Source organism: Anarrhichthys ocellatus, unplaced genomic scaffold (assembly GCF_004355925.1).
Source record: "Anarrhichthys ocellatus isolate YVR2014 unplaced genomic scaffold, GSC_Weel_1.0 scaffold645, whole genome shotgun sequence".
Taxonomy (NCBI): Eukaryota; Metazoa; Chordata; class Actinopteri; order Perciformes; family Anarhichadidae; genus Anarrhichthys; species Anarrhichthys ocellatus.
In genome coordinates this window covers 8,647-21,590 of record NW_022280619.1, presented here as the reverse complement: position 1 = coordinate 21,590, position 12,944 = coordinate 8,647, and the positions used below count along the sequence as shown (strand labels likewise).

Below are 12,944 nucleotides of genomic sequence, written 5' to 3'. Positions count from 1 at the left end.
CTCTCTCTCTCTCTCTCTCTGTCTCTCTCTCTGTCCCTCTCTCTCTCTCTCTCTCTGTCCCCCTGTCTCTCTCTCTCTCTCTCTCTCTCTCTCTCTCTGTCCCTATCTCTTCCTCTCTCTCTCTCCCTCTCTCTGTCCCTATCTCTCCCTGTCCCTATCTCTCTCTGTGGGCCGGGTCATGAGACTCAAGAGGTGGGTCTCCTTCAGTAAACGCGCAGTTGGATTTCTCTCTCCAGCGTCCCGGAGGCAGAAACAAGTGCGTCCGTTCACTCAGTCCGCCGCTAACATGGCAGAGGAGGCGAAGAAACTGGCCGCTTACGCCGCAGTGGACAACCACGTCCAGGTAAAGTGAACCGCAACACAGCGGTGTCCCTGTCGGCTAAGTCGTCCACGTGTGTCCGCAGCCTGCTACGCTTGAAGTCTACACCAGCTCAGTCATTTGTAGTTTTTGCTACACACCCAGATGCTAGCATGCTAGCAAAGTTAGCATTCACTGAACAGAGATAGAACGTTCCGTTAGCCTAGCTTGCTAACTTATTGCTGTTATCTAACTAGCACGGTTTGGGAGGGAATTAGCTCGGTGTTATGCATTGCTTGTCCCGGGATAGTGGCATTAAGGACTAAATATACTAGCGGGATGTTGCATCATGTGCGTGTTAGCTGCTAGCAAGACGGTAAGTGTAGTTTCAAGTGATGGACAAATAGAGATAGATGAGCTAACACGTGCATGAAATGGGAAACGGAAGCTGCAGAGATGTTGCTGTTTTGTGTATTATGCATGGCTTTATCAATATTAAATATATAGATTATATAGAGCAGGGATTTAACACAAGGACAGTTTGGTTCATGAAATGTCAGCTTCAAGAAGTGGACAAAATAACAATTACAATATGAAGAAAGAAGAGAAATCCTAATCTTGTTTTGTTGAAACTGCAAGTTTTTTGAGGCTGTAATTTCAGACTTGCACATGTGTGTTGAAGCTTTAACACATAAACACACTTTTATATACCAACTCTTCTGTTCCTCTTATTGTGTCCCTCATTTCAAAACACCTCCAGTCAAACTAGTGTCTCCGAGCTTTGTTTTCTGTCTCTCACAGAACAACCAGGTGGTTGGAGTCGGCAGCGGATCGACCATCGTCTACGCTGTGGACAGACTCGGTGAGTGAAACCACTTTTAGATGTAATCTACGAGGCACCTGATGTCTCAGATATAACGCCTAACCATGTGACTCATGTCTTTTAGACCTGGCCACAGTCATTTTAATATTAAAGTGAAAAGGATGGTCAGGAGTTTGTGGTCAGCAGCCTCCAGTTTGGAGAAGCAGACAGGAGTTGGTGTACGGGAGCAAAGCTTTGCTGTGGACGAGAACCCTTCACCTAAAAACTCAATCAGTTGCAGTGTACTCTATATTTAGCACATTTTCACTGCTTTACCTTAACGTGAGACACAAATTTCTGACTTAACACTTAGACCGATATTGATTAGGTATTTATGTTTTGCGGCTAACCCTTATCCACAGCAGTGCATTGTTTTGCTCTCCTGTCTGCCGACAGCCATCTACAGTCGGTAATACACGGACTATGGATAAGTACCTCATACAACCCCACTTAAAAACATTCACCATCCCTTCATTTCTAACTTTGTGTGTGTTGTTTGTTCCAGCTGAGAGAGTGCGTCAGGAGAAGCTCAACATCGTGTGTGTGCCCACCTCCTTCCAGGTCGGTTTGAGATCATCGGTCTCACTTGTAGACCAGCGTGACTTCTCATTATTGTCATCCCGGTGGCGTAATATGCTGTGTACACAGTATTTGGCAACAGCATGCACTGTAACATTGTGGCTTCATTACCACACACAATCCTCATTTATTCAGAGTGACTTGCAAGAGAAGGTGCATTAATCATATTTTACAAACGTGCCTTCTGTTACAATAATAAATGCACAAGTTGAAAATAGTGACGCTGCTTGTGTTCGTCACATTGGGTCCCGTCTGTCTGCTTGTCCTCCCACAGGCCCGTCAGCTGATTCTGCAGCACGGCCTCACGCTGTCGGATCTGGACAGTCACCCAGAGGTATGACAAGCTCGTTACAAATGAATCTGAAAGCCCCGCAAACGAGGAAGGGCCACAATATGTTGGCCCTCCAACACTGTCGGCTTGATTTGGAGCGTTGGGGAAGTTGTGCCTGAATGGTGGAGCGGTAGAGAAACGCTTCCTGTGCTTTGATGTCTGCTGTAATACGTTCACATGGCTCCCATACAGCTGGATGTGGCGATTGACGGAGCGGACGAAGTGGACGCAGATCTGACGCTGATTAAAGGTGGAGGGTGAGTACGGTTTCACACAGACGGCAGAACTTCACCAGCGTCTCTGATTTCTGTCTCACGCTCGTCCTCTCTGTCTCACAGCGGCTGCCTGACGCAGGAGAAGATTGTAGCCGGCTGCGCTAAACATTTCGTCGTCATTGCAGACTACAGGTTTGTGTTTACTAGTTTAACTCAAGGGGAGACGTTTAGTTACTAGACACAGTGTCTCTGCCGGCCCTCAACGGGGGAAAATGCATGAATTTGTATGCATTAGTTTTAGGTAGAGAAGCACTGCTCTATACAGTGTGCCTCAGTCTCTCTTCTCACATGAACTATTGCATGAACACGTTCATCCAGCAGAAGGAAACACTCTTATAAAGTACAGGTGAATGAGCGTGTGGCCAGATGTGGTTCTTATCTTCCTCTTCGTCTCCCAGGAAGGACTCCAAGGCTCTGGGCCAGCAGTGGAAGAAGGGAGTTCCTATCGAGGTGATCCCCATGGCGTACGTTCCCGTCTCCAGGACCATAGCCAAGCTCTTCGGAGGGGAGGCCACCCTGCGGATGGCTGTCAGTAAAGCAGTAAGTGTTCTTCTGTTTACTTTGCGTGTTGTTACTCCTGGATATGTTTCAGAGTTTTCATACATTCCTGTTAGATCACTGGTGCTCTTTCCAGGGGCTCGTTGGAGTCCTATGGTCCAGGGTTAGAATGATGGGTGGTGGTGATGTACTAAAACTAGAAGAGCCTAAATGTCCTGTTGGCAAGACATTGAATGTTCGCTCACTGTTGTCTGCTCTGGACCACATTACTGGCTGAAATGGCTTCAGTGTCAATCCAAATGTAACGCACAGACCTCCACACGAGCACGCTGGTGACGCACGGATTGTGCCGAAATGTGCAAGTAAAGGTCGTGAAGAAGAAGACTGCAAGCTAGTAGATATGGATGTACACGATGTATGGTTTTGAAGTACTTTAAAAAATAGTTTGACGTGGAAGGAAATGCATTCAACCCATTTGGAAGTGCACAAGAAGACTCCACACGGCATTGTGACAAACACGACTCTTGCACTGTACCTGCTCTCAACAGTGTGCAGAGTGGACCGTTCATGGTTTACTTCAGTTCTTTTCACATTAACACCCGACGGGAGAGTCCGTTTCTTATTCTGGCTCCTCGTGTTTCTTCCTTTTGACTGACGAGTCAATGTGCTGATGAGTGGACACGTCTGTTCACGCAGGAAGTCTTGATCATCACAGACGTGTTACTAAACCAACATTTGCCTCATAGTTGCACATGGTCACTCAATATTTGCAAAAAGCCACATAGTTTGCCACACGGTTCTGCTTATCATAATTATCGAGACTTTGTCAAATTCAGTTTTAAATGAAACGTGTGTTTCTAGATTCATTGTAAACTGACGTGTCAGCACTTGTGTTTAACTCGTCGTGGTCACTCTGCTGTGACTTGTTTTAGAAAAGCTGCGATGGATCATTTATCACAAGATTGTAGTTGTGTGGTGCGTTTAGTACTTGGTGTTATAAACACACTTGTGTCTTCTGAACTTTACTCGCAGCCCTCTGGGTGTTGGAGTTAATTGTTTTGATGAAGTTTGTGTCGTTGTGGCTCTCAGGGTCCTGTGGTCACCGACAACAGCAACTTCCTCCTGGACTGGAAGTTTGAGCGCGCTGAGAACTGGAAGGAAGTCAACACCGCCATCAAGATAATTCCAGGTGAGGAGCTCGCTCTCCGTTTATTAAGACAAAAGTCATGACGCACAACCAGACTGTGTATAAGAAGTGGGCGTAGCCTTCGTGATGTCACGCATTGGTTTGTGGACTGCCGTTATCAAGCATCCACTTCGGTGATTTCGTCTTTGCCATCTTGGATTACGGCAGTCGCCATGTTTTTGCAACCGATGCGGAAGTTAAAACTTTTGAGACCTGTCAATCACTGTGTAGCTCCGCCCTAAAGCATCCCCTGCTTTATGGTCTGTGTGACTCTAAATGGACCATAATGTACTAAATGAACATCATGCTGTATTGAAGAAGACTTGAAACTAGAGATTGAGACCATAAACTCATGTTTACAATGTTTACTGAGGGAATAAATCAAGAGAGAAGTAGAGTCATTTTCTCATAGACTTCTATACAACCAGAGGAGTCGCCCCCTGGTGGACATTAGAGAGAATTCAGATTTAAGACACCTCCTCATCGGCTTCATTCGGCAGAACCGGAGGTTGCCGCCTGGTTCTAACCTCCGAGAAATGTTGGTTGTGTGTATAATGTGCTTGTAATTTAAAACATTGGTGATCAGCCTTCTAAACTGGATTTGTGTGTTTGTGTGCGTGTCCTCTTCAGGCGTGGTGGAGACGGGGCTTTTCGTCGGCATGGCTGAACGGGCCTACTTCGGGATGGCGGATGGCAGCGTGCAGGTTCGAGATCCTCCCGTCAACTAAGGAGTCCGTCATGTTCACTGCAGCCACTTCCTCTTCAATGACCTCACTTTGCCCCACAAGTGCCGTGTTCGTGATTTCCACCCGACCGTGTTCGGACAAAAACTGTTCACACACCTCAAAGCAAACTATTGAGGATCACTTGGTTTTTCTCATCCTGCAGGTGGTGCTTGTGACGCTGTGAGTTTTAAAGTGCCTGATGAGTAAAGCCAAGTGCATCTCATATATATATATATATATATATATAGAGAGATATATAGAGATATAGAGATGGATAGATAGATATATAGAGATGGATAGATGGATATATAGAGATGGATAGATAGATATATAGAGATGGATAGATAGATATATAGAGATGGATAGATAGATGTATAGAGATGGATAGATAGAGATGGATATATAGAGATGGATAGATAGAGATGGATAGATAGAGATGGATAGATAGAGATGGATAGATAGATAGAGATAGATATATAGAGAGAGATAGATAGATAGATATAGTTGCAGTTGCTCAGTTTAGGTGCTTGGTCCCACTGGGAACGTTGGCTCTTCCTGTAATAAGCGGGTTTGACTGAATGTGTGCAGAATGAAACTAAGGAGTGCCTTGAGATTATATTTGAAGTCCTATTTAGAGAAATGATGCAATTAAAGGTACATTTAAAAGCTCACAATCATTTGTCAGACTTTGGGCCTCTGCTGGGCTGCTGCCATGAGACCACAGAGTAACATGAAGTCTGCTGCACCATCAAGAAATGATGCTTACCAAGAAATTAATTTCTTGAATTAATATGCTAATTTAAACTGAATAAAAAGCAAAACAATTAATGAGATATTTGACAATTAAGGGAAACCCTGTGGTGCATGTATGAAAACTCCATTATTTGATTATCGTGTGACAATAATCCAGTGTCGCCCACATACCGTATAGCACAGAGGTGGGCTGTAATGAATATCCTGTAGATGATTTAGGCTTTTAAACGTTTCAACAGAAAAACCAAAACTGGTCCTCACACAGTAGAAAGTTACCAAGAATGGGTTCAGAACCGCCAAACTAGAGAACGAGGTGAAGTCGTTGTAAGAGCGTGCACTTCCTGTTTCATCTGAAATGTGATGTTTCAGTGTGTGGCAGCTCCGCTCCTTCTGTGCCTCAGTGTGACTGAAGCTCCTGCTTCTCTCAGTGGATCATTTTACTACAATTTAGTGACATCATACTCATTTTGTTTTTCATCATCCAAAGCGTTCAGCCACACTTGCCGACAACTTTGCATCCTCTTTACTAGGAGTTACACTTGTCGAAGCGCTGTGGACGACTGTGCCGGTGAGACGAGTATAATGTAACGTGTACGTTGTGCCGCGTGAGACTCCTGAAAGGAACTTATCGGATATATGTTTAAATGTGCGTCACGATACGGGAGTTCCTCTCCTCAGCTGTTCAATTTGAGCATATGATGGACCAATAATCTGGTTTCCTGAGTGAAGACAGTTTGGGTTTTCTGTTGTGTTAAACTAGTCCGTGGACAGAGTTAAAAGTCCTCATCCAAACCACTGACTGTGTTCCTTCATGCATGTACCTCCCTCCACTGTGTTGGCTCGCCATCGTGCCTGTAGGTTACTTTGTAGTAGAATATCTTATTCCTTACAGAAGCTCTCACACAGACTTGTTGCCATCACCTTAATTTTAGATATAGCTATAAAGAGACCGTTTTGAGCAGATGATGATGGCCAAGTGTGCTGTGAAATGGTCCCAGTTGATGGTGAACTGATGGAGCTGAGATCTGAACCAACAGCAACATCAGTACGCTCTATGTGCCTCGGCAGCGCCCCGTTTTATTCCGATGAAGCGACATAACTTCATTATGTAGCTGGTCATGTTGTTGGAACCAGAGGAATCCTTGAGGTTGTGAGCGGCTCTTGAAAGAGAAACGACCACCATATTTCAGATATCTTTCATTCTGGAATGCAGCTGTTCACTCTGCTTTTGGCTCACGGTGCCTTACACCCTGCTGCTGTTTTTCTATGTTTTTGTATTTGCAAGCAAATCTGTCTACAAGCCACTGTTGTTATGTTGTATTAAAGTCTTAATTCTTCTCTTGTAAATCAAATGGAAGCAGGTGACGTGTACGTAGACGACGTGAAAGTTGACTGGTTGTACACCATGTTTTCGTGCACCAGCAGTTCTGTTATTACTTTCTTTACCAATTGACTGTGATTATCATTTTGCTGTGACGGTACTATTTTCTTTGTCAACCAATACAGAACCGTGATAACAGTATGCCTAATGTTTCTTTTTATTACTGAGAATTTGGTAAACACTTAATTTTTGGCATTCTGTCATTACCCTATCATTGACTGGTTTTAGTTTTCCAGATGTGAATATTTGCGTTATCTTGTATGATAATAAACAAAATATTGACTTTTGGACAAAACAAGCAATTATTTACTCCAATTTGGGCTACTTTCCTAATCCATTTATCAATAAAACAATCACCAAAGTAATTGACGATGTAGATAATTGTTAGTTGCAGTCGATGTAAGTCAGTTTTTTTTTTTTTGGTGTGTGTATTTTTTATGGAACAGACCTTGCTGTGTAAGTACATAGTTTTTACGATGAGGGAAAAACAAAACCTTGATGGTGCCATTCTCCTCTATGGTCACCAGGGGGCGCTGTTATTCTGCTAGTTCTACTGGGTTCACAATCTGACCTTAATACCACTCATTATTCAGAGATATACTAACTATATACATTGAGCAGCTAACTCTGCAGCTACACATGCTGATGTGTCCTACAGTAGCTGTCATGTACATTTATGAAAACATAATTTAGGAACTTGAAAGCTTCGTGGCAGCCATTGAGTTTTATTTAAGTTTCCGTTTTTAAAAACTAAATTCAATGACGTACATTGTCATAGCCCTTTCCTGTTTGTTTGCATTAACAAAAAACTCGTGATCAGGAACAGGAAATGCAGCTCTACAGTGAAGCCACGTTGAAGCTTTCTTGTCGGCTGTCCTGACAACTACTCTTGATTGACAGCTGAACTATCCAATGTCGTGCTTACGTTTAGTCCGCGAGGGCGAAAATCGACCAATAGCGTTGTTGCTGTGACAGCTTCGTCTCTCTCATTGGACGGACGACGGCACATCCCAGCCAATCATATACCCGCCACAGGATTCGCCACCGGGGATTTTTTTGCGTCACCTTTTGCTCCCGTTGTGTGCCAGCTGCCCAAGTGCGCATGCGCTGTTTTGACAAACATCGGATTAGCCAATAAAACGCACTGTTTGGGGGGCTGGAACATTCTGAGCCCGCCTTCTTGAGTGACAGGTCTCTGTTGCAATCGTATTCTGTTTAGTATGCGAGTAGCGTGATTGACAGCGAACGGCCCAATGAGAAACGGCCGGATGACATTTTAACGAATGTTGGGATTTGACCGTCCAATCCCAGTGTAGAAACAAGGCGGGGCTTAGCGTTACCAAGGCATGTCTTGAGTCAAGTATAAAGGGAATAACATGGTGTCCCAGTGGCTGTTTATGTTTACTTAAAGAACAGATTTGAAAGGGCGTTTTACAAGACACTACGGGATTTCATTTTGTAGTTCCACAGTTGTTGTTTTTTTGGTGCACTTTAACTTTTTTTATGTTAAGATTTACAAGACCTAGCTAGTGGCATGTAAATCTCATACTTCACTAATGTGCCAGTCTTACAAATGGAAAGGGGGCTTCACTTTGGAAACGTGAGCATTTCCCTGGTGCTCCTGCTGTTGCTGAAAGCGCTCACTGGATTCGGAACCACGCACGCTCACCAAGGCTCAGCCATCGGGGGTTCAGGGTCGACCTCGGAGGGGGAAGATGGTGCAAGACGAAGAGTCATGGAGTGCGGCTTGGGGAACGTCGTCTCCTCTCCGGTCATTGTAGCAGACGTTACCGTGGAGGATGACGAGACCGGGTCGGAGGCGGAGGCCGACGAGTCATTCGGAGAAAGTAATGGAAACGTCCAACCGACAGGGTACAACACGTTTTATTTTATTTTAATTAAGTGTAACGTCAACTGTTAAGTAACTGTTGCAGCCGCGAGTATTGTTACGCATGCAAAATGTTTAACGAACGAAATGTGGACGAACCCCAACATGACAAACTACATGAAATGAAGAAAACTCTGTTTTCTTATTTAAAGCAGCTAAAACAATCGCATTGATTGACAGTCTCTCGCTAAGTGCTAAGTGTTCCTCCTCCGAAACTTGTCGTGGTTGTTTGTGTCGCACCTCGTTCTGACGCGTTATCCAGCTCATCCTCCCGTATTGTGTTGATACATTCTTATGGAAGAAATGTTAAGAGTTGCCATCAAACTGGTGTGAGCACAAAACATCAAAAACAAAAGTGTGACTTCATGTTGATGTGTCGAAGTTTAAAAAGGCGACACGCGGATAATAATTCTGGAGAGATGATAGGTGGTGGTTGTGTTTACGCATCATAGTGTGTTGTTTAAAGTGACAGTTTGTATGAAATAGACTATAAACACGCTCTAGTTCATCGACCACAAGTGTGTGTGTGGTTGGATGATGTGTTCCTGCGCGCTGACAGCAGCCTGTAACGAAACCAAAGTTGTCCGCCGTGGAGCTGGTGACATGGAATGAACTGACATGTTCCTGGTTGTGATCTTGGTATTTGTTAGAAGTCGATACTGGAAATCCAGGTAACCTTGTAATCGTGCTCGTCACTCAAAGCACAGTTAAGTCCGCATATCTGAGAAGTTGCAAAACTGCACTTGTTTCAGTTTATCTGATAAAGTAGCACGTTTGTGTCGTGGTGGTTGTGTTGTCCTACAGAGATCCCTGTGCATGAAGGGAACGTCCCTAATCACTTGACAACAGAGCCAGCGTCCACTCAGGACCCTCCGCTGATCTCCTCCTGTCAGCAGATAGGCTGCTCTGAGCTGGCAAAAGTAAAGTAGGGAAGTAGTCCCTTTTATTTTAATTAACCACAGTTAATTGGGAATTAATATTTGTGGCATTTCAAAGCTGTGACAAAGTGCCTCTGCAGCGTAATGATAAAGATGTCCAAAGGGTTTGACTTCACATGGTGACATTCTGTCTGAGTTCTGAGGTCTGTTGTTGTTTAGCAAAGTAGAAATAAGTGGAGTAGCTTCAGATGCATATCGTGGTCCTAGTTAGGGATTATGTATTGGAGTTAACCTTAAATGTTATAAATGAAAAAGCATCCGATGGGCGCTCCACCACTCAGACACCAAGAACACAAATCAAACACGACAAAGTGCATGTTCATATTCGACAGCTGTTATGCAAAGACATGTCGCTCAGCTGAGGAAAAAATCCCCGGGATCCTGTCGGTCAAAAGTTTCGGACTTCACAGAGATTTCAGTTTACCGAACCCCGTCAGACCTGCTGCTGCTGCCCAAAGTCAGACGCAGTACTTGGCGCAGTGGGCAGGGCAATTGATTTAGTCTTCCCTGGTAAACAGCAGGTTCTGACGCCCACCTTAGATGTTTGGCGCAGTGTTTTCTTCGTGATGTTCCTTCTCTCTGCCATATTTGTGTTTATGTACCAGAACCCTCACAGACAGCTTTGAGTGTGATGCAGCGTCTACATTCATTCTTAGTCCGGCGAAGCACATCAGGCCATTCTCTAAATGATTCTCTGTGTAGTTCTCTACATGTGCCGATTGAAAACATTGTTAAAGTCCAACCTCTGTTCTTGCCGTTTCTTACCGTAATACTGAAACGTGCTGCTGCATCTCCTCGGTAAGAACAACAATGCAGCAGGATTCCCCGTTCAGTGCCTCTGTTTAATCTTGCACCTCACGGAAAGGCTTCCTGACAACCCCCAAAGCCTCACATATTAGTGCTTGTTATTTGGGATGCCATACAAACCCAGCATTGTCACAACAGGGAGCTGCCGAGCAGTCGGCCCCACGGAGCTCAAGTCGAGACCAAGAGCTGTAATTAATTGTCCGATTTGTTGTTTTGGAAAAGACAGAGGAAAAAAGAAAAAGCTGTTTTCCATGATGTTTACAAGAATACCGTGTTTGTGTACACCGCTGCGCTGCTCACGCACAGTGCACCTCCTCACGCACAGTGCACCTCCTCACGCACAGTGCACCTCCTCACAAACCGATCAGGATACAAGTGATGGTGAAGTCTCTCTGGCGAGAGGGCAACACGCGGGGCAGGACTTGAAGGAGGATCAGGCTCCTGCCTCTAGGACAGTACCAAGATGAAGTTGAAAGTAATTGGCGGAGCAGTTTGCTCGGGCTCTGCAGAAAACACTCCCGAGCGTCACACCCTGCCACTGCTCGCTCTCTGAGCCTAAACGTTCGATTCCCAAACATACAAACCCGCCTGCGTCTGTTTACCCTCCTTTCTCACGCTGCCGTCTCTCGTGATCTTTCTCACGTACTTAGTTTGTCTGCCACCACGTATTGGCTTTGCGTCATCTCATATCGACCACTCTTTGGTTAATATGTGCAATATATCGTCCAGAGCGTCAGCGGTTCAAAGTGTTCATTTCCCTCTTTTGTTTTTGGTTTATTACATTAAAACTATTCTTGAAATATTGGCACGAAAGTTAGTTTTCTGTACTTTCTGTGTAATGATCTAAGTACATTGAACAAAGTTTTTATTTCTGTCAGTTTTGAAAATGCTACCGCAGAGGGTGTGAATCTACACACGGTCCTGATAACAAACAGTAACCACTGACAGGTAGACGTCAACAAGATAAACAATTTACAAAGTGGCTCTGGAGGCAGATACAGGAAGGCTGAATGCGTGAATTATTCATTCAACAGCCCGTCTGTAAAACAACAACACATGTTAAAGATGACAGGTTTAGCTGCGATAATAACGACCTCATAATATAATAATGCTCATAATAATGACGGTTGTCTTCTTAACTTGTGTCAAAACACAGAAAGACCTTCGATCACATCCTGCCTGGATGTCTTTGTTGAAGTCTGTCTCTCCCTTGCATTCATTCTTTGTCTCTTGCTCTCATATTGTCTCTCTCTCTTTCACTCACTCACTCACTCCCTCCCTCTCACACACACACACACACCTCACCTCTCACACTCCTTCCCCAATGCTCTCCCTTACCTTCACACACACACGTTGCTTTTTAATGTCACCCCTTGAGTATATACTCTACTCCATGCTCTGATTCCATCCATCTGTCAGGAGAATTGCCTTTGAACTTTAAAAATGCCACGAGAAATGAAAGATGATTTAGGTATGTTTCTTTCTTTAGGCTTATTTAGTCTTCCAAAATGTCAGAAAACACATTTACAACAGAGGGAATACATGTCTAAACGTGGTTTAACAAACACAGTGATGACCGTGAACTTCAGAATAAAGAAGAAACCCAGCCGCGACTTCAGTGTGAAGCAATAAAATAAAACATTTTTTGGGAAGTAATTGTTTTTTTATGTCCAGCATTAATTAGGTCAGCCTTTTGAAAAGGTATCGCTGTTTGCTTCTGTGACCTTTCAAGGCTTTTACCTGCGGCTGCTGCTGTTCTCCACGTCAAACAGACGAGGTCCTGTGGTGATGATAACAACGTTAACACACCCTTGATCAACTTTACAGAGTCACTGTTTCAAACAAACAGAACAAGAGTTATGGCCTTGTTCATGGCACAGAATCCAAGCGTATGAACCCATATTACCTCGGAAGGATTGCTATCTCTTATCATACCTCTCCAGCCTGGAGCTCTTTGTGTTGGTAAGAGAACGGAGTGGAGCGCTTCAAACACAGACTCTTGAAAACATTTTGTGCGGACGGCTTGAAAAGCAGTCTACGCTCAGATGTCACATTTTTTAAAGTTTCTGTCAGTTGCAGTCATTTGGTTTTCTTTTCATCGCCGTTCGCTCCTCCGCGCTCGTTTCTTGTCATCTATAAATATTCGAGATGTTCACTTTGATCCGGCCTTCAGTTTGTGACGAAAAGCTGCGTCGGCTGCCGCCTCACTTTTACCGCTGCCATCTATACGTTACAACCTCTGCTCTGGAGACATGCTGTTTACATCTGTCTCAGTGTGTGTGTGTGTGTGTGTGTGAGCGTGAGCGTGAGCGCATACAGGCTTTTGTGTGTGTGGATGTGAATCATGCATGTGACGGCGCTGCCAGGTTTGACGCCTCCGCCAGTGAGCGCTCCATGGGGGGGGGGGGGGGCCCCCCCCCCCC

The 12,944-nt window shown here is 44.5% G+C and overlaps 2 protein-coding genes across 2 annotated transcripts in view; both read left to right on the top strand.

The window, feature by feature from the left end:
* Positions 1-104: 104 nt before the first annotated feature.
* On the top strand, positions 105-4,786 carry rpia (ribose 5-phosphate isomerase A (ribose 5-phosphate epimerase)). Its single transcript, XM_031838329.1, has 9 exons — positions 105-343; positions 1,100-1,160; positions 1,666-1,721; positions 2,014-2,073; positions 2,263-2,327; positions 2,409-2,477; positions 2,744-2,885; positions 3,933-4,032; positions 4,660-4,786. Exons 1-9 carry the CDS (start codon positions 179-181, stop codon positions 4,755-4,757), a joined length of 816 nt encoding a protein of 271 aa, XP_031694189.1. The 5' UTR covers positions 105-178; the 3' UTR covers positions 4,758-4,786.
* Positions 4,787-8,228: 3,442 nt separating this feature from the next.
* Positions 8,229-12,944, top strand: part of LOC116376841 (eukaryotic translation initiation factor 2-alpha kinase 3-like) — an 11,877-nt gene continuing 7,161 nt past the window's right edge. The window contains exon 1 of the mRNA XM_031838330.1: positions 8,229-8,760. Coding sequence (XP_031694190.1) covers positions 8,462-8,760 — 299 coding nt within the window. The 5' untranslated portion in view covers positions 8,229-8,461. The remainder of the gene's footprint in view (positions 8,761-12,944) is intronic.

Excerpts from the sequence above, each read along its gene's own strand:
- rpia (XM_031838329.1), top strand. The coding sequence starts at position 179 with ATGAGACTCAAGAGGTGGGTCTCCTTCAGTAAACGCGCAGTTGGATTT. Across the intron at positions 344-1,099 it reads CAGTGGACAACCACGTCCAG|AACAACCAGGTGGTTGGAGT; the intron begins GTAAAGTGAACC and ends TGTCTCTCACAG. Across the intron at positions 2,074-2,262 it reads ATCTGGACAGTCACCCAGAG|CTGGATGTGGCGATTGACGG; the intron begins GTATGACAAGCT and ends GCTCCCATACAG.